This window comes from Stigmatopora argus, chromosome 1 (assembly GCF_051989625.1).
Source record: "Stigmatopora argus isolate UIUO_Sarg chromosome 1, RoL_Sarg_1.0, whole genome shotgun sequence".
NCBI classification, from domain to species: domain Eukaryota; kingdom Metazoa; phylum Chordata; class Actinopteri; order Syngnathiformes; family Syngnathidae; genus Stigmatopora; species Stigmatopora argus.
Window position 1 is genome coordinate 13,207,368 of NC_135387.1, and position 25,598 is coordinate 13,232,965.

Here is a 25,598-nt window from a genome sequence, read left to right on the forward strand (position 1 = left end):
TGAGACAGCTTTAAAAGTAAAAAAAAAATGAATATTGTAACAGACAAAATGCAAACAATGAATATTAGCAGATGTGCAATCTTTTACAGTGCAATTCAATAGATACTGTCAAACCTCTACAAGAATCCAAAGCACAGCTTTAAAGTTTAATTTAACGGATTAGTTTTGTCTACCATATATATTAACTTTTATTTTCTATGGAGATACCTAATGTATTAGTATACTACTATTTTGAATTTGAATATAGTGGACCTGTATGACAAAGAGGAAAAAAGAAATGCTGAAATTGACCACCCTGCACGGCTTGCATACACAAAAACAGTAATTGTCGCTCAATGGAGTGTAATGCTTTGGGAAACTTGGGAAAAATGAATAAATAAAAGAAATCTGCTTCAATGTTGAGCGCTCATAGTGCGTGACGTCACGATGTGACGCATGCGTGCCGGCTGAAAATGTGACAACCGAAGTTTGAAAACATTGTAAACAGGCCCGAAAAATTGGACATCCTGAGTTAGATTGTAGTTGTTACTCACGTAAACCTGACGATGATCAAGTTTCTAAAGATTCTAATAGGTACAGGCTTTGTTGCCTTTTTCATCGTTCTTACGATAGCGTCAATTAGAACTCTGTCACTGGACGTCAACGCTGGATTTCAACTTGCACGCTGGGAAACGGTGAGCAACATTTCCCTCGATATAAATCACCATCAGCGAGAGGAACTACTAAGTCGCTTTAAAGGTAACCAAATCTCGTTTATGCAAGCAGCGAACTCAATCCATGCTACTGCTTCGTTTGATTTACTAATTCAAATTGTTTTACTGATTCAGAAGCCATTCGCATCCCTACAGTGTCATTTTCACCCACGGAGAGCAACACAACTGCATTGCTCCACTTTAACTCATTTCTACGAAAAGGTACTGTACCAACACAATGACTTAGCTGCAAGTTAAGTCAACAGTCTGCTCACACTTTTTCCTTCTTTGCCATGCAAAGCGACCCTAATCGACACTTGCTGTACTACTGCAGTGGTCCCCAACCACCGGTTAGTGGACCAGTACCGGTGCGCAAGCCACCTGGTGCCGGTCCGTCAGAGTAATAAATATTAACATTTTCAATCTTGCCCTCCTACTTGAAATAAGAAAAAATGTTATAATAAGTAAAAATAATTGTTATAATGTTTTTTTTCCGTCATGGACGTCGTTCGTGCACCGACCCCACCTCGACATAATTTTGTCTTAAGTTGTCGCCCTCCCCAATAGCCGGTCCACGAGAAAATGAAAAGAGCCTTACTGTGCTGCGGTGGGAAAAAGGTTGGGGACCGCTGCTCTACTGGCCATAACAAGCTAAGAATAGAAAAGAATAGACAGCATCTTCACCATTCTCTGGAACAAGCTAAGAATACACCAAAATAGGCAGTGTCTTCACCATTCTCTGTATTTCTTGGATTCCCTTGTCAGCCTTCCCCACAATTTTTACTTCAAGTTTGGTCCAGCATGAGCTGGTGGCCAACTACAGCCACCTGTTTAGGATCTCGGGATCCCAGGCCCACCTTCTCCCATACCTGCTGTTGGCTCATATCGACGTGGTGCCCGCCACGGAGTCTGACGGCTGGGATGCGCCGCCTTTTTCTGCCCAGGAGATAGAAGGTTTCATCTATGGTCGAGGGACCATAGATGACAAGGGTTCTCTAATGGTAAGAGAAAGCTTATAGTAGGACATTTTAGAATGCCCATGTAACCTCTCATAGTAAAAGGAGTCACAGTGAGCCAATTTTCACAGTGGAATAATCTCACTTTTGTAATCAGTCGGTTTTCTATACTGGTTCATCTTCGTGAAACCTCGTTTTTAAATTAGGTAGTCTGTCCATGACCTAAATGGATTTGGAAAAATGCACTTCTATGATTACAGCAACCTTACACTTGTTCTTAGTGACCAGGATTTTGTAATCAGGGTAGACAGCTATTAAATATGACATCGAATCTAAGGACATTCCTAGGGATTTATTTCATTTAAGTTTTACAATTCATTTTGAAACTGTGTTATTCACACTCACAACCAAGTAATCTTGATTGACTTATTAATGTCAAAAAATGAACCATTATTATTATTATCCCCATTGATTTTACTGTTATCAGCATGATTAAGTTCACCAGAACCATTGTCATCAGAGTCAGAAACTTGAATATTTATAATGAGCTATTGAATCTTCTCTATCAAGCTATTTAAAAAAAACTTTAAACATCTATAGGAATGTCAGAGTTTGCAAAAACCTAAAATAATTGATTAGGTATATATAACAAAATGCATTGGCTTGTAGACAACAGTAGACCATATATATATATATATATATATATATATATATATATATATATATATATATATATATATATATATATATCAATCACATGCCGTATAATTTGCTTGCACTAATAACTGCTTGAAATAATGCTATTTTAATAGGAATTTCTTATGAATTACCTTCCTTCTTTTTGTCCATAACAATATAGAATTATCAAACTGGGTATGAAATTAGCAAAAGGAATCTCAAACTGTATACAAAAGTGGGTTTACCCATGTGGATATTAATTAAAAATGGTTATTAAAAAAAATAGTGATTGCTTTCACTATATAATTTGAGATAATTTTGCTATGCTAGGTAACAAATAAACAATGGTGACCGCTAACTTAAACTGAAACAATAACAAAAACATCTTATTTCTTTATTTTTCTTTAAATTCAAATGGCTTTCAGGGTATTCTTCAAGCCCTGGAATTCTTGCTGATTAAGGGCTACGCACCACGTAGAGGATTTTATATTGGTCTCGGCCATGATGAGGAAGTAAGCAACCTTTACCAAACTTGACTTTGGAATTGGATGAGGCTTGTTAAGATGTTCCCTTTGCAAGTAGTTGTCTTTTTTTGTCTTTTTCAGGTCAGTGGTTATCAAGGAGCCATGAACATTGCACGGCTTCTTAAACAGCGTAACACCCGACTGGCGTTTATACTAGACGAGGGTCTTGCTGTGCTCGATGGAGTCATCAGCGGTCTTAATGGACCTGCTGCTTTGTGAGAACCTCAAAATAAAAATGAAAGTATTGCCCTAGATAATAGTAAAATAGTTTTCCTGTGTTTTGTAGAATTGGAGTAAGTGAAAAGGGTCTTGCCACTGTTAAGCTGAGTGTTTCAACGCTTCCCGGACATGCGTCAATGCCTCCAAGGGAGAGCAGTATTGGGATCTTAGCAGCAGCAGTCAAAAAGTGTTTATTTTCAATTATTATTTTTAATTTCTTGGCAGCCTTTGACGGCATTTGATGTCAGATCCCTTTAAACTTTGAGACAAAGCTGGGAGTTCAAATGTTTCAGTGCCACTGACGGCAATGAACTTGCAATCCATTTGACTTAGGAGGGCTGACAGACACCATCAAGGGCAGCCAATTACCGTATTTTCCAGACTATAAATCAGATTTATTTCATACTTCCTGCCACTTATACACAGTCGTGACTTATAAAATTTAAAATACAAAATTGTACATCTTCTGGCATCAACAACTCTTTACCAAGTTGAATCAGCATGAAATTGTGTAGTCTGAGTCAGACATTTTACTCCTAAACGATAAATAGTCCAGAAAATACGGTAGTAAAACATCTAACATTTTTGGTTTGATCTATTTTTATGCGTCCATTCCTAAATCAATATTTCCTTCAGACTGGAGGACAACCCTATGCCAATGTTATTTGGCTACGGACCAGAACGTGAAACTTTTGAACACCTAGCTCACAAGGTACATTTCCAATTGTTGAAATTTGTTCAACATTCAAATGCATGAAACTTTTTTTTTGCGATTTTAGTTTGGGTTTCCAATGAAGTTCATACTTTCGAATTTGTGGCTTTTTTCTCCACTTGTCGGCAGGTAATTACCATCCGTCTACTGTATTCATATTTTTATTGTGCTTTTTAAAACTAAGGAAAGATGTTTCTGACCAAGGTTTCTTCAACAAAAACCAGACTCAAATGCCTTTGTAAGGACAACCACTGCAGTTACAATGTTTAATGCAGGTGTGAAGGTAAAGCCAATGAAAACTAGCTTCCAATCATTTAGTGGGGTTACATTTTTCTTTTCTTTTTTCAGACAAATGTCATTCCTTCCTTTGCTGAAGCATATGTGAATTTACGAATCCATTCAGCACAGTCATTACAGGAGGTACTAAGTCAAATTCGTTCCATCTGGGATTTTCAGCATTGCATGAAATGATTGTTTCTTTAGGTCCTGGACCTCATCGAGGTAACACTTGGAGACCACCGTGTAAAAATTGAGCTAATTGAGGGCTTTGATCCTTTACCTGTCAGCTCATCCGGCGACAACTCATTTGGTTTCCAGATCGTCAAGAAAACTTTGTTGGACATGTTTCCAACAGTATCGGTGGCTCCAGGTAAATTTCAGGTTGAAAGAGGACGCCCAGTATTTTGTAACGCATTTTAATGTTTGAACGTGCAGGTATTTGCGTTGGAAACACAGACAGTCGACACTTCAAAGATCTGACCAACGATATTTACCGTTTTGCCCCTCTATGGTTTAAACCAGGGGATGCAAAGAGGTAAGATGGCACAATCAAAACTGAACAAACTGGCCCATAAAACAGTCTTCTCTTCAGAAACAGTAATTACATCTAAATGTACAATTTAGTCTTTGTTTTTTTAAAGCTTGACCCATTTATAGGAGATGCATTTTCTCTTCTTCTAGATTTCATGGCATAAATGAAAGGATTTCTAAAAAGAACTATGAGGAGCTGGTCCTGTTCTATTCCAGACTAATCCAAAACAGTGACATTGAGAAACTCCCCGAGCCTCACACAAGTGTCCATGAACTCTAAACAAATTATACAAAGTCATATTTTTTGACAGAAATCAAATTACTAATGCAATATGCTTTATCGTTGGAGTGCAATTTTACAGTCTCGTCATATCTATATTTTACAACAGATGTATCTCTACCAAATCATAACATGGAAATATCATTAATGGTAACTTTACATATGTGGGAATGTATGATTATAGTTCACTAATATTTTATTTAGTGGTGCATCTTTGGAAATGCATTTGAATCTATGCACTGAAATGATTAAACTGTGAATGAAGAGCTGGAAAAATAAAGAAATTAACCTTTGATTCTGTGAAGTCATATTTAAAAAAAATGTCAACCTGAACATGATTGGTCTCCTGAACATGATTAATACGATTTTTGAGACCCATGATTTGTGATATGACGTGTATACTGTAAGAGAATAAATTGTTTGATCAACAATGAAAGTTGCGAAGGGTTGAACGAATATACAGGATCTGTGTATTAGTACTTCCTTGGTTTGCATGGGTCTATAAATGTGGGTGGATCTTAAATACACCAAAATGTAATTTTATAGTCACGTTCTAAAATGGCCACAAATGTGAAAGTATGAAGTTCATTGGAAGCCCATATTTATTGCAATCCACTTAAATGAAAAGCCCACACACTTGAGCAGGGAAATTATTCCATATTATTTGCTCCAATTACAGCACTTGCATCCAGCATCGAAAACAAGAGATGCGGGACATTTCAGGATGAACGCGCGGCCCTGGTGGCACTGATAAAAGGAGTGGATATCATTTTCATTCGCGTAAATATTGTCAGCTTTGTTGGCGCAGAAGCCACTGCCAGACACAATAGTCGTGGTGGTTAGTGGTGAAGCAGTAGTCTCTGGAACCAGTGAGGGCTCTGCTTCCTTTGTTGTTGTGGATGTGGCCATCGTTGTTGTGGTTGTGGCCATCGTTGTTGTGGCTTTCGTGATCTCGTCATCAGGTGTACTTTCGGGTACTACGTTTGTGGTTGGCAGCGGTGGTAATGGGAAATCTAACATTATAAAGTAGATGATAATGACATATATCTATTAAGAGCTTTTAACTTTTTTTTTTAAATACACAATTTGACAGTTCTGCAAAGCACTACTTACCTGACTCCAGGAGGGAGCGTAAGTGACTGATGAGTGGATAGTTGCCTTGTCCGCAGAACTGTCCGTTAAAATCATCAAGATCGAGAGCCCAAACAAACGCGCCACCAAAGTTTTCAGCTTTCAAGTACTGTGCCTGTGGGACATTATGTGTTTTGACTACTTTATATGTGGGACACTAGTTGGCACAATTTGCTGGGAGTCTTTTTTTTTTAGTTATAGTGAGTCCAAACTGTGCAACAAGAAGGCCAAGTGTTACCTTGGTTTCAAAGCTCTGTCTGTTATCAAAGCCAACCCATTCATTGTCTTTTACAGCATACGGCACCTTCTGTTCCTCTATCCAATTGAGTTTTCCTCCTTCGAGGAAAGTACAAATCTGTTGGGATGAAGAATAAAAATAAGTTAAAATTATCTTGAAGGGTATCAGGTGTGTCTTAATTGTCGACCGGTGACACATGAAAGTTCCAATGTCAGGATGCAATTGAGGGACGATGGAAAAGCATGCTATTTATTGTTTGTGAACTCAATCTTGTCTTGCAGCTCTGGAAACAGGTAGTATAATTAAGAAAAACTAGAATGCAATGAGTTCGTACAGCTTGTTTTGGTGTGGTGTGGGGTTTCCTTCAACAGAGTTGTTGTTAAGACTACACCCTTATTTGACTTTATTTTTGCATTTTATTGCTCCAAAGTTACAATGCATCTCTGAATGTACAGTATGTAGAGTGCAAATGCAAAATGTTAATAGATAATCTAGATGGACAGATGAATGGATAATGAACTTGTAAAGTCAACCAGAATTCAAATTTTGACTTCCAATAGACTTCTTCCTCCTACGTCCTCATTCACCGCCAGTGATGGCGATAGACATCATATACATTTGATCTCACTCACTACTATACCTCCCAGTCCAAATAGTTTGGTGTATAGTTAGACAGAAAAAAAGAAACCGATAAATTGGAAAAAATAGCCATGAGTGTTCTCCATTATGTAATTTCCTGGGAAGTTGTCACGTTTGACTCAACCAGATTTCAACTGACCTCGTAGTAGGACCAAAAGCCTGCTTCTCGCGTGTAGATCCCAGCAGTCGCCGGTCCGCTGACAGCAGCGCCAACACCATTCGCTGCTGACTGTGTACGAAACGTCCGTCCATATGTGGCAAAACCAACATTGAGCTTGTCTAGGGGAGCTCCTTGATCTCGCCAATATTTCATTGCAAAATCCTTCGGAAGAATTGAAAAAAACATGTTTCTTTATATGATATTCAATGGATTCCTAGGCTGGAAGCCACAGCAGTAATTTAATGAAAACACCACTCACAGTGTTGTAGTAGATGTTGTCCCCATGGTCAAAAGAGGCACGGAACAGGGGGCTGTTGTGACCAGTGGCCGTGTCCCATGCTCCGTGGAAGTCATAAGTCATAACATTGATGAAATCTAGAAAACTACCAGAAACCATAGTCCGTTTAGGCGGAAGCAAAGGTCCTGACGGACTGCTAAAATATCAGCAAACTCACCTTGCGACGTTTGCAATATCATAACCGTTGTCAATGTTTCCCTTTCCAGCAGCAACTGCAGCTGTGAGTAGCAGGCGAGGTCGACCGGTTTGTTTCGCTTCCTCCTCAAAGGCAGCCAGTAATTCCTGCACGTAATTGCAGTCCAAATTTAGTCATTTTCTTAGAAAAGAATTGACCCCAACTATTTGAACAAGAGCCAGCTAACCTGACAAAGCACTGTGAACCTCTCTTTGTCTACCGGTGGGCTTCCCCGTGCCCCGGGGTACTCCCAGTCCAGGTCCAAACCGTCAAAGCCATGCTTTCGTAAGAACTTGATGGAAGACTGAATGAATGTCTGGCGGTTGGCCAGAGTGGAAACCATGTTAGTGAATCTGCAGGAACAGCAAACATACTTGTCAAACTGAAAAACATGCCTTGTGTGATGCACGTCATTTTTTTTCTAAATAAAATCCAAGTCAGTTGATATAATTTGGAAACTTACTGCGTGGTTCCAAAGTTCCAGCCACCAACAGCCAGCAAAGTCTTCAGCTTTGGGTTTCTGTGTGACCACCACATTTAGATTTGACATGATTAGAATTTTAGCAGTTTTGACATTTTAATTTCATGCAGAAATCCATTTTGCCTTTTTTTTTACTTTGCTGTCATTTCCATTTCTAGATTGAGGTCAGTAAGTAATTATGATGGAGTTTGTTCCCATATATTTCCAGAAACACATTCTCTAGATTTAAAGCAATTGTTTTCTGTCACTGCAACTTGTATATTTCATTTAGCATAGAATATGTACTATAGATGCAATTATTTTGTGAATAATTTTATGGGTATGGAACCAAAAACTGATGGGTCTTTAAAATAGAGTCCACTTTTTCTTAAAAAACATTGAAAAAACAAACACACATAAAAACAGTACAAAATAAGGCAAGTTGTGTGCCTGTAGTGTAAAAATAGTAAGTAGATAAGCTCTTGGGAAAAAGTTTGAGATGATAGAGGAACAACTGAGATCGGCTTTTGATTTAGCCACTTAAAAGTACTTAAAAATAGCTATCAGGCCCAAATAAACATTTTTTTTTTCTTTTCAAATTGACAATATTATCACTGAAATCTCAAACATTTAGGGGTGGTGTGCTGGGATTGTGCTTCTGTACTAAAGCTTTTATCTTGTTGTTAATAGTATTACGACAACAGACTTCCACATGTACTCCACAAGCTACGACTTACCACCTTAATAATAGTTGGATGCCTAAGAAAAATAATTATATATATTTTTTCAGAAATAACTTACATGTTCTTGAGTTGATTGAAGGATTCATACAAAACCTCATCGTTCCATTCGTAAGTTGACAACTCATTTATGGGGCTGATGATAGAGAACGCATAGATCAGGTGCGTGCAGAGGTAGGGGTCCACATTTTGTGGCATATATTTGCTATCCCCTGGTCTGTACTGGGACCAGTTGGTAAAGTAGCACACCAGTCTGGTGGAGGAAGCTGTTGCATACAAAAAGAATTAAGTGAATGAATTTCCTTTTAAGTTTAAAATGTTTCCTCAGAGTTGTAATGAACTAAAAGGAATCATACCAACTTGGAGGTACATTAAGAGGGACAGTCCTGAAAAAGACATTGCAACTTTGGTTATGTATAGCAAGATCTTTGGTTAAAATAGTAAAATAATAAGCTTACCAGCCAATAGTTTGAAGTGAGCCATCTTACTGCTCTGCAATCATGAAATAAAGAGGTATGCAATCAATTATTCTTGGGAAATAGTTTTAAAAATCCACTGTATAAACTTTAAACAAATGCTGTTGTTATACCCTGTATTTACGCTGGAAACAAGGAGACGTTGTTGCACTCAAATTGTAAAACCAATGCTTTTTTCCTATCTGAACATTTTAATATGTCACACTGTCTTACCTGGTCCAATGCGATTGGCTGGGTGTGTTTGTCGTCTGTGTGAGGGGGGATTATATAAGGTGGGTCAGGAAGGTCGAAGGCCGCATACCGCCCTGCTGGGAGAGATTCTCTCTGAAGGACAATTTCCGCCGAGAAATCTAAACCATTAGAGGTGCGCTTTAGATGATAGTATCTATATATTTCTGAAAATCAGGACGACGCAGGTGAGGTTATGTAAATACTCATCTGCTGATAAGAAACTCTTGATAAATGTTCTGAGTGTGTATTTGCTTCCTTGCATGAAATTTGACACTTGCATTGTATTTCCAAGGACGCACAGCTCCAAACTTTAGACTTGAACTTGCCACACAGTTAGTCTGCTTTTAAGGGCCAAATGACCAGCTGGTTTTATTATCCCTTTGCCTATAGTATCCATTAATGAAGATGAATGTTAATTCCTGTGATAGAACTAAAGATCAGATTACATTTTATTACTATTTCATGCGAAATTCCAAAACTTGCATCCTGTACAAGTGATGTTTCTGATTTTAAAATTTGATTTTTTATTGTTTAAATGCTGGCATCATCTTCCGCAGTTTTCATCCAATGCAGGAGTAAGTGAGACTGCTATAACACAAGTGCACTGTATCTATCAGCTATCAATGCCTCCCATACCAAAGAGGTGATAAGAAGTTTCTTTTGTCAGTAATATGCGTGATAAAATAGTGAGTTGTCTTCTCCGGAGGCAATTCGTTCAAGAGTTCAAGACAGTGAACACGTCATGCAGCAAGAATACAAGTTACATTTAAGATCATTGATGCTGGAAGCAAACAATTTGAATTTTATCAATCAAATGAAATTATTTTTGAAGAACTTTCTCTGCGATGTTATATTTACAAGACATTTTGTTTTCATTTTGAGGGGATTTGAACTTTGAGAGAGCAGGAAAATTGAATGCCTTCATCATTTGCAATATATAATACACTTTATTTACACTACATATTTGGGTGTAATAGACAATGTGTACAACATGGATAAGAGCATCAATATTAGTCATTTCTATGTTCCCTGTGGTAGGTTACATTAAGTTTTAATTTACAACAATTCCCACATTTTCAATTTGGAGGATGGAAAATGAAGTGATCGATTAATCATGAGATTTTGGCAATATTCTGAGCTGGACAGTTATTAAGTTAATTGGTCGAAAGTTCTAAGGGTTCACTGTTAATGTTGACAGAAAAAAACCCACACATGATGGAATGTTTTCATTGCGCATTTAGTTTTTATCAACATGATAAAGTGACTAAACATCCAGATTCTCACTTGACATAGTATGGCAAGGAAGCCTGACTTTTGCCATTTACATGCATGTTTGATTATGCAAATGACATTTTGTTTTCCCAGCTGCTTGGACACCATGTCATTCAGCTGTTGGTCCTGGCAGCCCACGTTTTCTATTTTCTAAAAAGTTCTAAGCCACAGAGTAGATGGCATTCATTGGAGAATGAAGCTCCAGACTCCCCCCAAAGTCCAAGTCTCTCACGTCTCTCCTTTGCGCAGTGTACTGGCCGATGAAGGAACCGTCCTCATTGAATGGTATGTCTCCTATGTCTCCATAGTCCACCAGGCTGTCATCGCTATCAGTTCTTTTCATCGCAGACTCCCTGACAGGTGGGCCTCTCTGAATACCCCTTTCCTCCTCCCTATGAGAATGAAAGGACAGTGATGCCTTGAGTTAGGACTTAATTTGTGTTCGGTGACAATACTGGAAAATGTATTACTGCGTCCCCAAAATGTATAGTATGTAAGGAATAAACAATATAGTAACACGCTATAATATTGTAACACATACAATAATTACCCCTTCCAGATCACCCACAAAAGTGAAGTTCAACATATTCATCGCCGTACTGTATTTGACGCATTCGCTACCATTTATGGCTACAGAATTTAAATATCTATATTAACTGGGAAAGCTGGCAGTGAGAGTCAAATAACACCATGCATATATTTTCAAAAGTTTACAGCCCTTACATATTTTTTTCCACAACCCACAAAAACATTATTAATTAATAATCAATAAGTCTGAGTAACTTTTCAGTATTCTCACCATTTTGCAGCACTTGGTAATATTGCATATTTCTGTCTCAAGTTGCAAGTGGGTTTTGTGTTCCATTAAGCAAGCAATTTAGAGAAAAAAATGTTACCAAAAAAATGCAAAGTTCTTTTTAACGAGTACAGTCCAGTATAATTTGCAGTATTTGCTCATAAAAACATGTTGCAATGTACATACCATCGTGGGTAGGGCAAGGAGGTGACGCGTGTAATCCTACATTACACAGAACAAAATATGATAAGTTGTTCATTCATCACCCAATTTGAGCCATTTATTCCATCAAAAGCCTTGTTGTGACCATACCTTTCAAGAGATCTCGTTGTTTAGAGACAAAGAAAATGGTTGAGGGGATGGAAAAGAAATAAATTAATGGAGGAAATCATTTTTAATAATTTCAACAGTAACTGGGTAGAATCGTTATTTTAGACACAATGTGGCATGCTAGTATGAATTTTTTTCAGTCTTTTTTTGGAGCACTTAGTTCCTTTCAATTTATGTAGCAATTTACACAGTAACAGAGCAAAGAGAACTGAATAACAACAGAAAAAAAGAGGTCAGTCAGAGTTCATCATAACTTGATTAAATCATTGGTTGCCATTGACAGTTATAGATGTCTAATCTATTACGCTAGGAGAGATGGCAGGGATCATACACTGCTAGCCCTCACAGTTTAAATGAATTGGACATCTATTGCAGTCAATGGTTGTGTAGGAGTTGATCTTATTTTAAACTGGTTAAACATAATGCAATTTACCTATAATCAAAGGAGCCCTCTTGATCTATGTCATCCACAGGTTCCAATGAAATATCTTTTTTTTCCCGCACTGCAATGTGAAAAAACACACATTTAGGCAATACAATGTGATAAGTGGATGCTCCGTGGGAGCAGAAGCACACCTGGGTATTTCCCCCCTCGGCTTCTTTTGATAAAGCACACTATGAGAAGCATGACCACGATGAGAGCCACAGCACACATAATTCCAATGAACCAGCCCTTGGTGGAGATGTCAACTTGGTCCTGAGCGTATACTGCAGATGGACAACGTTCACATCATGGCCGACTCGACAACTTTCTGCATGTACTTACTCTCAGTGGTGTAGTGTGGCGACTCTTCTGTATGCCACTCCCCCAAACCTAATTGAGTTCGAGCAGCCAGGGAGAATCTGTACCGAGTGTAACGGTCATATCGACGCAGCGAGAAACTTGTGACATTGGGAAGGATCTCCTCGACTTTCAGCTCCTCTCCTCTGGTGGCATTAACTGTGGAGTGTGCAAAATTGTCAATGAAAAAAAGGGAGTTGAAAAACCGTCACATTAAAATGACTAAAACATGACTAGGACTATTTATTCCTTCCGTACCGCTTGGCCTCACAAGAGTCGCGGAGGTGCTGTAACCTATTCCTAACGTGAATTGTAATCGGCCAATCGCAGGGCACACTAACAGAAACAACCATTCTTGCTCACACATATACCTAGGGACAATTAGAGTGTTCAACCAGCTAACCATGCATTTTTACCAATGTGGGTGAAAAACAAAGAACCAGGAAGAAACCGACACAGGAACGGTGTGAATATGAAAACTTCACACAGGAAGGTCAAAACTCACCCGCCATTGAACCCTCGATCTCAGAACTGTGAGGCGAAAAGGCCACCTGACTAGGACTAATAACCACCAATGAACTAAATCTAAACTTGCTGTTATATTCACCTGTCTGGTACTTGAGTGAATAACCAGTGACAATGCCATTGGGTTCTGCCGGCAGGTCCCAGTCCACATAAATACTGTCGAGGTGTCGCTGCTGGATCCTGAAGGATGTCGGAACAGATGGGACTACACGGAAAAACACAGCGAGGTGTGACTTTTAATCAAACTCCAATATATCATTCTTGTAGACTTTTTCTACCTCCTTCCGGTGTTGAAAAGTGCACGTTGTTACTGGGTGGCCCTTCATATCGACTGTTGGCTACCACGATGTACATCTTATAGTTGCTGTATGGAGTGAGGTCTGTAAGGACCCCCGATGGCTCGGGATTGGTGTCTTCAAAAACTTGGGACCTCATCGCTCTGTTGACACGAAGCCACCTTAGCTGGCTGCTGTCCCTCCAGTAGTAAATCTGCACGGTCGATGAGAACCAGGCAGCAAAGCAACCGCTGCTTTGTTTAGTGCCCACATGATGTATTATAGGCTTGCCAATGTCACTCCTTATTAAATTATTTGGCTGCTAATGATGGCGATAGGTGTCAGCAATCAGTTGAAATGGATTGGATTAATGGCAGCCAATGAATTAAGTACCTGCCCACTTTGTCTACTCATCTGAGGAAACCTTTCAAAGTGACAATGCAGCTGTGTCATGTTCAAAAAAACGGAAACTGAACTTCTCCATTGTGGGCCAAATAAACTACAAGTATGACCTTAAAAAAACAGATACAATTTGTAAAGTATTCATTTATATACTCTTCATATTGCACAACCAGTCTACTTTTATAGAATAACTTTTAACTTAGTATTTCCCAAACAACATCATATCTACTGCACTTTCTTTCTTTGTGGCTTCTCAATCTTAATAGAAGCAATCTACCCACCTTATATTCTTTCAGTTGTCCCATAATGGAGCTTTGTGCCACTGGGTCCCAATGCATTGTCACTTGGGTGCTTTGAATATCTGACACTCTCAGGTTTTGAGGTGCACCAACAGGACCTTCCAGAAGACAGAAGGTCAATTATGTTTGCTGTTTAATCATTGCTGAAGGGAAATGAAAGAATGACAAGTTGTCTGGGACTTACGGTCCTCCCCGGAGTACCCAATGACAATGGGCGACTCGGGCCCGAGACCAAAGTCGTTGACAGCCTGGACCTTGAGGTCATACGGCGTAAATGTATCCGCATCGTAAATATAGTATTTCAGCCATTTAGTAGTGGCATTCTTCCACTCCTCTCTGGAGTCTCTCCTTCGCCACCAGACCAGATACTTGAGGTGTGGCCCATTCCAATCTCTGTAACTAACAGGCTAAAAGAAAATACTTCAGCTTCATGGAGGTCCTGGGTACAGTATTCCATATTCAAGAGTGTTTTACCTCCCAGCTAATTTCCATGTTGTTTCTCCATGTTCCAACACCTTTTACGTTCTTTGGGATGACGTCTGGAGCTGTGGAAAGATTACGGTGTTACCTTGGCATACAAGGTTAATTCTTGCTTGGAACTAAAATCTCTCATCTCCCAATTCATCTTTTTCATTTGAAAAGGATGACAATGCTATCAAACTTTTGGCCCTCTACTATCTATTTCTTGGGTAGGTTGAAATTGAAAAAGGATCCATGCATCTCTAACCTACTTGGCCAATTGGGATGATTGTCAGGTCTCATTCTTGCATAAATGTTAGCAAAAACCACACCCGAATCTCCTCAGTGGTAGAATTAAACCCACGTGCACCGCTGGTCTGGAAGCGCATTGACGGACGACTTGGGCGACTTGGACCGATTTCATTGATGCCGATGACTCGGAACTCATAGTACGTGAAAGGTATTAGATGCAAAATGACAGAGTTCAGACTTCCAGGGTATGTTGATAAGTTTTTCCACTTTCCGGGTAACCAGTCATCATCATCATATTGCACCAGGTATTCTAGAAAAAAAAACATGAAAAAGAGCTAAAATGGAAGTGTTACAATGCATTACATTGTTTCTTTCACTTCTGTTTTTACAAATGTGTTCCACATTTCTAGCATCCAATCTAACTGAACCCAAATAAGGTAATTACTGCCATTAAATCTCGTACCGTGTGGTTAGGCTATGATGATGACAGATCAATCGCATTGGTAATGCCACGCCGTAAAAGTAATGAATTAAAATCATGTTATCCTGGATGTACTTTTTAAATGGAAAATATCATTATTTTTATAGCTATGAGTCAGTAACATTATTGCTGGTTGTAAATGCAACAGCGACATTTAAAGAGCCTCTCACATAAAAAAGAATACTTAATGTACAAAAAAATAATAATAATATGGCTGACATTTTGCCAAATTGATTCAGCTTTTTCATCCTTGGTTTCTCGGTACGGTGCTCCAAAATATAATTCGAATGGGTAGTTACTGAATGCTTGTAAATGTGGAGTAGAATGGCATGCAAAAGTTTGTGGGTATACTCAATGTATTGTTAACCACGGCTCCTACCTGTAATGGGGCTGAAATTGCTGTCTCCTGGCACCCAACTAAGTCTTACGCTTCTTTCGTATGGATCGGACAGCTCCAGTTTAGTTGGAGGATCAGGATAGTCTGCACACAAACACATGCACCCATACTTACGGCATCAAAAGCCCGACATGCTGGATTGTTGAAGACCAAATATGTCATACCCATCACCATTAAGCGTGCCGATGCAGACATTTGGTCAAGTTCACTCTTGATGACACACGTGTAAATGCCGGCGTCTCCTCTGTTAACATTGGTGATGACCAAATTCGATTGATCCAGGGATATTCTAATATGTTGAAAGAAAGCAAGAGAATATTTTTAAGGCTCTCGTGATACCATCAACATGTGTTGAAGTTGGAAAAAAAAACTAACCTCCATCCAAGTGTAACAGTGATTTTATTTTTCATCCAGGTGGTTGTGACGGTAGTTGTGGCGTCTGCTTTCACGTCACATTCCAAACGGATATCACTTCCTCGGATGACTTTCATATCCTGTGGTCGTTTCGTAATCAAGGTAGGTTCTGAGGACAAATAGAAAAAAGCACATCTTCCAAACTCCTGTTGTCTCAGTTTTGAAAATAAATAAATCAAATAACCGTATTTTACTTATGCAGAAATCATGGTGTTAAGGAAATGTATTTTCAATTATTATATTATATTCTGATCCTGTTATGCTGTAATCATCTTATTACTTGTCTGTGTTTTCATTAGTTAGTTCACATAGTGTTTATCTTTGTTTGCTTTCACCTGTTTAAGAGTGGAGGCCATAAAAAGCATTCGTGGAAAGAAAGCAAGAGAATATTTTTAAGAGGGTCACGATTTTTGCTAATTCTAATATTTTTGTGTAGCCCTTCATATTACTCAAACATATGCGACTTGCAATGCGAAGGGAACGAGCACATGTACTGCAACATGTGTGACATCTTGTTACTTGTCGCATTGTTTATGAAAGTCAATATGGTCCCTTTTTTTGAGGATTTTATGCTACTGAAGTCACTTTTTCTCTTTTAATCTGTTAGCTCCTTTCGCAAACCGTCATATGGATTGCTGGCTGAGGTTACATTTTGTTCTTTGCTACAAAGACATAAACAAATTACAAATGACTTTATCTTATCCAGGTGTCCAAGGCATTAAGATACAGGAGATCAAACAAACCAATCTCAGTCATCTCAGGAGCTATAAACTTATCTGATGCTTTTGCTTTGATTTGTGAATTTAAAATAAATAAATAAATAAATAAGATTTCATAACTACAGCATGGACCTCACAGTTCTGGAGTCATGAGTTCGATCCCAGGTCAGTCCTCACTGTGTGGAGTTTGTAATGAAAAATAGGATTCCTACTACTGTTTCCCAATGTATATGAATGACCTCATTCATATAGAAATATGGTCACAGCCCTTTATTTGCCTACCTTTGACCTCAATTCGTACTTGACTCTCATCTCGACCTGCGATGTTGCTGACCACACATATGTAGGTTCCCTGATCTTCGATCTGTGTGCGCCTTATCTCCAAGGTGCCGTTGTTGTGCGTCTTGAAACGATTTCCCTCCAGATTCCCCTGACCGTATTTGGACCTGTGTGATGGAGTTAGTGGTGAAAAATGACAAATAGTACATAGACTAATAGACAAGATGTCCGGAAAATCCACTCACCATCGCAAGTCAGGCACCGGAGAGCCAAAGTACTGGCAATCCAAGAAGGTACGGCGTCCCTCTACGACCTTGAGGAGTTCATCTCTCACCCCAAGAATACGGGGAGTAGCATCTACAGTGGGATGGAAAAGCTAGTGATAATCTATTATGTTATTTATCAAAATAAAAACCAAGCACTTTGATTCAACTGACACCATCATAGATATTTTTTAAAAAGTGGATAAACAATTGGTGACGTCACCCATGGCATTAACCAGCCTCCATTTGCCTCTTATTTTTCAATGTTCTGGGTGCTTCCATGAGTTTGTTTCCTGCCAACATTTGTGAAACATATATAAGGTATTTTTTACAGTACGCGGGATATCTGAACACTCCCATTTTTTACATCAATGGCTTATGAAAAAAAAATCCTGGTAGAATGAAGTCGCTGGAACCAATGCCTTTCCCAGTCACTATACATTTTTCAGTCAGCGTTAGTTTGTCTGATTAACACAGTACACACATTAATTAAGATGGTACTCTATTTTCACCAAGACACATTTAAGAAATGAATTCCAATTTGAATATAAAATATCAACAAAAACTTTGACAATGTTAGTATTTGGAAATAAGGATTTTAATTTTAAAAGATACTCACCATATATCAAGACTGTTGAGCTGTTGTGGAAGCCGTATTTGGTTTTTACAGTCTAAGATAACACTCCCATTACTATAATAAAAGTTAATGGGCCAATTGCTCAGATTTATTTTGTATGCCAGCCTCCAGTGGCAATCTGTTGTAGTACATGGTTTTGGAATTTGAATTTATATTTAGCGGAATAGAATAAAAGATAATTTCGGAATGGATGAACTTTTGTTTTGCAAGCAAAAATGGGGGAATTTCATAATTTGTGATCACTTGTGTGATCAAAAAATACAAGCAATTAAAAACCTTTATCAGTGTACATTATTCTTAAAAAGTAATTAACCTATTAAAAAACAATAAGTCAATTTACTCAGGTACGGTTTATAGGATACAATCTGAAGATCAGAACAGGCATTTTTTTTACAAAGAATGCTTTCTCCAATGAATGTCCTCATTTGAAAAATGCTGATAAATAGCATGCGTGTGTATAAATGATTTCAAAATCCACTAAAATATATGTAGATTTTTTTTTTACATTATGGGGTGTCTGTAACTTCCATTTCATTCAGGGTATAAACACAAAACCTAGGCTTACTCACGGAGTACGTTGACAAAAGCATTTGCCAATAAATAGCCATATGGGTTTGAGGCATTGCACTGGTAGACAGCTGTGTCGATGGCGGTTACGCTGGTGAGGCTTAGCGTATCTCCAGACACTTGTCTGTTGGGTTGCAGTGTAGCCTCTTGTAAAAAACAAAGAACCATTTTTTAGATTCACTTTTGAACCTTGTTGTATTGCACACTTGCTGAAAGCATACCCTCAATTGGTTCTCCATTGATGAACCAGCTGATTGCGGGTCGGGGTGCGCCATCGGCACGACACACCAAACGTCCACTTTCTTCTGGTGCCAAAACTAAATTTTCTGGCTTTTCCAACCAGAACGGAGCCGCTGCCAAACACATTCTTGTTAGTAGTTCCCAGAACATCACCCCCAATATGTTAATGTATACAAGGTTCTGACCTTTAACCATGACGGTTAACGTGTGCTGGATGTAGCTGATCTTATTGGTTGCCGTGCAGATATACTCGCCTGCATCCTCAAAAGTGGCCTTGGGGATTTGAATCATTTTTTTGAAGTTTTTGATTTTCATTCGAGGGGTGAGCGGCAAGTCATAACCATCTTTTGTCCAGGTGATAAGAGGGGTGGGCCTTGTTGTTGATTGAAAAAAAAAGTGTCAAAATGTTAATCTTAAATGGATTGATTCATGCAAATTAAATTGTTGAACAATTGTGGAGTTTTTTTTAATGTATAAAATGGAGAACCGTGGTCAAATTAGGGTTTGATTGCTGACAGAATGGTATAGTCAGATAAATCATAGTCTACTCAATCTTTGACTGGATGGATCCAACTGAGATTTTTTTTTTACATGTATAAAGGGAAGAAGTTCAGAGAAATACTCTAAAATTAGGAAGCAACTAGGGTTGTAATTCCTCTATTCTTTTAGATCAGGGGTGTCAGACTCGGGTTAGTTCGTAGGCCGCGTTAATGTCAACTCAATTGCATGTGGGCCGGACCATTTTAGATATAATATTTAGATTTTTTTTAATAAATGGATTAAAAGAACTGGATTTAAAGCCCTGAATATTCATTTTTTTTTTATAGATCTAAAACAATGTTTATTTTATCTTTTTTTATATATATTTTTAGATTTTACAAAATGATTTTTGAACTAAAACCACAGAAAAAATTGATTAAAAAATTACAATTATTAATTTAAAAGGGGGAAAATCAGGAAATTTAATATACATCTATACTCTTCATTTTAATTTGATCCTAAAACAGAAAGTCGGCACTCATGATTTACTTTCCTGGGCCACACAAAATGATGCGGCGGGCCAGATTTGGCCCCCGGGCCGCCACTTTGACACATGTGTTTTAGATAGTATTCCATTCATTCAACTGAAACATTTAGGATTACAAAGGAAGAAAATATTTCTTCGTCGAGGATCTTGTAATTCATTCTGGAAAGGATTGGAGTCATAGCTGACAATGCGAAAACATGCTCACACTCCTGCAGCAATGCACTCCAGCAGCAGTTCCTCCCCTAACAGGACCAGAACAGAACTGGATGAGCCCATGGGAGATAACCATGTGGGGGCCGCCTCCACCACTGCTCGAGCTGGAAGGACAAAATACTATCTCAAAAATTGCCTCACCCAAAACCCTCATTAGGTCGAATCTAGTTGAATCCCGTTTTGGAATTTTTCCAAGCTAAAATAAGTCTAATCACCTCTAACTAATCAAGGGCAATGGCAGAAAAGAAAGTACATGTCCATACTTGTGAGAACCTTGACGACCACTGGCATTTTTTGCTGGATGGCATTCTTGTAGGGAAAGCGGGCGCTACAGCAGAAATCTGAGGCAGAGTCGTTGAATAGAACGTTGGAAAAATACAGGTCACCGTTGAGCCCCATGGATACCCGAGGGTCTTGCCGCACGGCGTGCATGGTAGGGAAGGCTGTTTGAATTGGCCAGTTGAAAGGTCTGGCATATGAGCCTGAAATGAAATACAGTTATCTGAGTACACTGCAAACAGTGGCGTCCCGCCTTTAGATTCTTCTCTGCAGCCCTAAACACTACCAGAAGCAGTAAATATATTTAGAATATAAATGAAATATAGTATTCATTTTTTTATCACAATCTAGTATATTATGGTGTGCCTGACTCTTTAACATCCCTCGACTCCATGTTTTTGTCTGATCAGATTTCTGATGCTATGCTGCTTTGTAATTGTAATTTGTCCACACCCTTCATAATCTCAAATGCTGACAGCTCCTACTTACATATAGTTATATATATATATATATATATATTTTTTTAACAATTCAGAATCGTCCCTCCAGGTATGGCAGCGGGCGTTAATTACCCACATTTTTCCTGCCACCAGAATGGTTTAGGTGAGCTAAATATTAATCTTTGACTGCTTGAGGTCCATCCATGCTCCAAACAATAAACACATTTTGAGCAGGCAGTAATTTTTTTTTAAAAAAAGTATTTTTGAAGGTGGCATCTAGGTACCATTTACATAATTGCTGCTTTCAAGATCTACCTGTGAAGAGACACTTACAACTTGTCATCCAGTAGGTTTCGGGTTTAGGTGGCCCTGCTGGGGTGTCACAGGATAGAACCAACGGGGATCCAGCACTTATCACCACGGGTTCCACAATGTCCCTCGGCCACACGGGAGCTCCTACTCAAGCACAACGTGCAAAATGGAACTTAATAGCCACTTTGCTTAATGCCAAAAGTCAAGTTTATAGTATACCTTAAATGAAATTAAAATGATTAGGTGTCTAGGCCTGACAAACCTTAAAGCGTTAGATCCTAAAATTATGGGGATATTGTATACACATAAAGGATAAACAGTGTTTCTCAACCTACTGTACAATTGCAGGCTAATCTTATGAGAGTATGCAGAGCCATACTGATTGGAGGCAATGCACTGATATTCTGCCTCATACACCTCGGGATTGTTGTGGGCGTAGATATCCAGCGTCCCCGAACGTCTGCGCATTGATGTCTGTGGGTCACGTGCCACGTTGAAATATTTTCCGTTGCGTCTCCACGAGAAACTTTGTGATTGAGCAAAAGAGGGGTTGTGTCAAGTCTTTGCTATTAGAGTTTGTTCCAATCTTGACAAGGGGCTGCATCTGTTTCTTACATTGGATGAGGGTTTCCCTTGGCCTCGCATTCAATGACCATGGTGTCTTTGGGGTCAACAATATGCTCCTTCATCGACTGCTTTATGATGCTTGGGGGTTGTCGGACTGCAGGCAGGAAAAGAATGAGCGTAGGCATGAAACCAGATTGCAAATGTGGTATCGCAAAGTCCAAGCAGAAAATGAGTTTATTGACTCACTTTCCAGAGGGATGTCCAAAGGCCAAACACTTTGCCATAAAAGCATCAAGAGTGCTTGTTGGACCAGAGCGCCCATCTTTACTGCGCATGGGGTCCACCGCTTGTCACAAACTCTTCATTGAAACACATACAGGTAGTTGGCACGTTATTTAATTGCGTCATTGCTTGCTGTGAAAAAGGTGGGCAGATATATATTTTTTCTGTGATATGAAGTTAATATTTTGATCGAAAGTGGTTGCTTCATTTTTGATTGAGCATTCTTAATTACAAAGAACAGAGTTTAGATTGAGAAGATATTAATAAGGTGCAGGCGGTGACTATTCATATGACTTTTTTTAATATTCAAAATTATTTACAAAAAAATAGCCCCAAATAAGTACGTTATTTATTCCCCTTTCTAAAATATGCTTCCCCAGTTGATTGTATGGACTACACATTTGGAAATAGTGTAGATTTAAGATGGTTTTTTTTCTTTAAAATTGTTATTCTCTGTGTATATCACCAAAAAAGCCATGTCAACAGAGAGACTTTTTATCTCCACTCCTCACATTCTTTGTTCATAGATGTATTTTGTTGACTTTGTTAGAACAAATAAATAAGTTATGCTGTTTTTGAATTCTATGAAAAGGTTGGCTGGTTGTGATCATCCCCCCCTCCCCCAATGCAGCCAATTGCTTGTTAATAAGTATAGGAATTCAGAAAAAGATAAGATATTTCTCTTGTCATCATTTCACTTATCAATACATGTGTTAACCTGAGGGTCTGATCTGCTCCTTGTAAAAATTCCAATCAGATCTGACTAACTTTATGTGTTTTTAATGCATTATCCATCATGCGGATTAACAGTTTTGCAGTGGCAACCCTTGAGGGGATAACCCAAAAAGTCACTTTAGTTTAATTATATAAATAATGTGTAAAAGATTGATTTATGTAGTATTTATTAGTAGAATTATTTCAAAACTTGTAAGAAAAGTCTGTTCCAGTACTAATACATTATTGTACATACCTTTCTCATGTGGTTCTCCTCCCTATCCAACTCATCATAATTAATTATTCCACAAAGGATTCTTCTCTGTGTGGCGTAATGTATAATCCACAAAATATCAGCAGCGTCGCACCTCGCTAATAGAGGTTGTGTCCGTCACTGCCACTTACGCAGTGACTCGCCAGCTCATGAATAAAGAATGAGCGCCATACAACCACCTACACCTCAGTCTCGTTGTTCTTTCTTCATAATTTCTTCACATTTCCCTCAAATGAGCTTTGTCTGTAAGATGCAATGTAATAATAACAAATTTGTATTTTCGTAGTCCCCTGAGGACAGGCTTCATTAGACATTAGATATTTGGAGGAGGACAAGATTGGGCCTTCTAATGTCATATCATTTGCTTAAAACTAAAAGGGTGTAAAATGATAGTCAATGTGGTTGTCAGAAATGCACCAGAAAGTAGATAAAAATCACATAATGGAGCAAAACGGCATTCCTGCTGCTTTTGATGACATCTAAATGTGGGCTTTATTGTTCTCTGAATAACTGTGGTGCCCAGTATGAAAGCAATGTTTGTTTCTCTCACATGCAATTTGCATGTGGCAATCCTCAAGTCCCATGACTCTCTGGCAACAGACCCATTATTTGAAAAAAAAAAGATAAAATAATAGTTGACTCTTTATTTGAGACAAAAACATGTCTATTATTGGATGATGGAGAGTCTAACCATTATTTTAGCATTGATTACATGCCCATAGATCCTCACTAAGACAGTGGACACAGAAGCAGTTGATGTGAAAGATTTCAGGCATCACAAGATGTGTGAAGGAAAACTTCAGCCGGCATGTCAACTTTCGATTTATTTATTGCCACTTTAAAGGGAGACATTCCAAACATATTATTGGAATGAAGCCACCAAGACAGAGGCAGAAGGGGCCATCTGTCACAGTAGGCTCGACCTTGTCATACTTGAGAGCAGCGAGTGGAGCTCAGTGCCATGCACCACACTGCACAGTGAGGGTGGGAGCTCAGTGACGACAAGGGCCGTCGGATGTGATCTGTACTTGCGTGCGGACTGAAGCTTCAATGTTAGCACGTGATAATTGAAAGAGGGAGGGAGGGAGGGGGGTATTCTGCCCATATCGCTTACACTTTTCTGGCACTATGTCTGGGAGGGGAGACATTGTTTCAATTGGAAATGTCAGCATGTACTGCTGGACTTGGAAAAGATTCTCTTGCTCGCTCTAAAAAAAGATAATACATTTTTATTTATATTAAATAATATATATAAAATATACTATAAAGATTATTCCATCGTAATTTCCTATAATTGTTTGCAAATAATGAAAAATCTTTTTTTCCTTCTGAAAGTTCACGCTTATTAAATGTTTTTATTTTATTTATCTTTTTAATGTTCTTCAGGTTGAGTGCTCTTATTTCCGAAAAGTCAAAAGCATCACTATTCATGGGCTGAATACGCAACATATTCAAAATCATACTCTATTTGTATGAGATTCCATCACCTTTAAAAATACCATACATTATATTTTAATTGGAAAATTGTTGATCTTGCCACTCAAAAAGGACATTATATAATCTGGATTCTTGCCAAGAGCTAAATTTCGCTACCGATATTCAGGCGATCCCTGAACATGACACTTTGCTAGAAAGAACAGTCGACTCAATATTTCTCAATTGGCTCACAGCATCTCAATGCACATTTAGATCCAACCCACTTGTGACATCATTGGTTCTTGACCATGTAGTACAAAAACACCCTTTCACAGCCTAACACTAAGTACTACGTAGGATAATGGCATTATTATACACACGTTTTCTTTTCTGGGACAAAGTCGACTTTCTTACCTTTGAGTACTTGGGATGCTCGGTGTCCTTTTCTATTCGTTGTTGTGAAAAGCATCTCATCTTCTCATCTTCAGTATCACTAGTATCGCCTCCAGGTAAGTGAGCGTGTCAGATAAAACAAAAAGATCGACAATGCCTGCTCAACTACTTTGGATTTAAGATAATAGATTCAGAGCGAAATGCAGACAAATATAATGTCAAGGCCAATGTGACACCAAATTTCAACTAAAAAAACACTGCAATAAATCAAGAAGATCTTGTCAACTAGAACCATACTACAACCCAATTAAAAAACATTTTCTTATTTTCTTTTTCCTGTGAGGGAGATTTTTAGTGGTGCAGTGTTTCTCACTGACCTTATCTTTACTGTGACAGGCACCATGCAGCATTTTCTGAATAAACTATTGTTTACAATAAAGACAGCCTATTGTGGACACTCTGTCTCAGCTTCAAGAGATTTGGGCGGGATTAAAATACAGAACTTCAGTGATTGGATGACATGTCACTCTATGATCAACCATTGCATCATTTGTCAACACTTAACACACTAGGTTGATGAAAACTATCAACAATAGCAATAGCAGCATATAAACAAAAATATTGTACAAAAAGATTCATCCATGTTTCACAGAGGGAGTGTGTTTTTTCGTGTTTGAAATTTCACATAGAGTGTCCAGCTACCAGAATCCATCTCTTTAGTCTATTTCAAAATTTCAGTTGAAATTTGGGTTGAAACGTTACTCACTCCACTAAAATGTATTAGATTGCATTCCTCATGCATTTGAAACACAACTGTCCTTCAATGGAATCCACAACTTTGACTTGTCAAATGAATAGAATTGCCAGTTACACT

At 38.5% G+C, this 25,598-nt stretch overlaps 3 protein-coding genes across 5 annotated transcripts; 1 reads left to right on the plus strand and 2 right to left on the minus strand.

Annotated features, from left to right (window-relative positions):
- Positions 1–392: 392 nt before the first annotated feature.
- Positions 393–5,166, plus strand: pm20d1.2 (peptidase M20 domain containing 1, tandem duplicate 2). Of its 2 annotated transcripts, none has more exons than XR_013299945.1 (13): positions 393–738; positions 828–914; positions 1,458–1,693; positions 2,752–2,838; positions 2,932–3,065; positions 3,137–3,256; positions 3,706–3,781; positions 3,849–3,910; positions 3,986–4,064; positions 4,130–4,201; positions 4,265–4,430; positions 4,496–4,657; positions 4,742–4,880. XR_013299945.1 is itself a non-coding variant. In XM_077598106.1 (13 exons), the coding sequence occupies exons 1-13, from the start codon at positions 546–548 to the stop codon at positions 4,869–4,871; spliced, it is 1,542 nt and encodes a 513-aa protein (XP_077454232.1). In that variant the 5' UTR covers positions 395–545; the 3' UTR covers positions 4,872–5,166. The 2 variants fall into 2 exon arrangements, 1 of the variants encoding a protein (XP_077454232.1); XM_077598106.1 differs by having other exon boundaries at positions 395–738; positions 4,496–4,595; positions 4,742–5,166.
- A 289-nt stretch (positions 5,167–5,455) lies between these two features.
- LOC144072802 (acidic mammalian chitinase-like) lies at positions 5,456–9,410 on the minus strand. 2 transcript variants are annotated; one of them, XM_077598130.1, is made up of 12 exons: positions 9,402–9,410; positions 9,171–9,204; positions 9,069–9,098; positions 8,774–8,978; positions 7,976–8,032; positions 7,700–7,865; positions 7,495–7,619; positions 7,299–7,422; positions 7,019–7,201; positions 6,241–6,357; positions 5,985–6,117; positions 5,456–5,884 (listed from the first exon to the last, which is right to left on the minus strand). In XM_077598130.1, exons 2-12 carry the CDS (start codon positions 9,193–9,195, stop codon positions 5,532–5,534), a joined length of 1,518 nt encoding a protein of 505 aa, XP_077454256.1. In that variant the 5' UTR covers positions 9,196–9,204; positions 9,402–9,410; the 3' UTR covers positions 5,456–5,531. The 2 variants fall into 2 exon arrangements, with proteins under 2 accessions (XP_077454256.1, XP_077454248.1); XM_077598122.1 differs by lacking the exon at positions 9,402–9,410 and adding an exon at positions 9,302–9,364.
- Positions 9,411–10,343: 933 nt separating this feature from the next.
- On the minus strand, positions 10,344–25,326 carry nfascb (neurofascin homolog (chicken) b). The gene is made up of 27 exons (XM_077598139.1): positions 24,746–25,326; positions 21,892–22,004; positions 21,694–21,799; positions 21,414–21,604; positions 21,100–21,222; positions 20,311–20,529; positions 20,040–20,151; positions 18,993–19,180; positions 18,789–18,920; positions 18,570–18,713; positions 17,346–17,457; positions 17,104–17,267; positions 16,064–16,211; positions 15,853–15,977; positions 15,671–15,772; positions 14,923–15,120; positions 14,574–14,644; positions 14,284–14,506; positions 14,082–14,197; positions 13,402–13,612; positions 13,206–13,328; positions 12,584–12,757; positions 12,394–12,525; positions 12,251–12,320; positions 11,800–11,811; positions 11,674–11,709; positions 10,344–11,083 (listed from the first exon to the last, which is right to left on the minus strand). The coding sequence occupies exons 2-27, from the start codon at positions 21,965–21,967 to the stop codon at positions 10,852–10,854; spliced, it is 3,540 nt and encodes a 1,179-aa protein (XP_077454265.1). The 5' UTR covers positions 21,968–22,004; positions 24,746–25,326; the 3' UTR covers positions 10,344–10,851.
- Between the last annotated feature and the right edge of the window lie 272 nt (positions 25,327–25,598).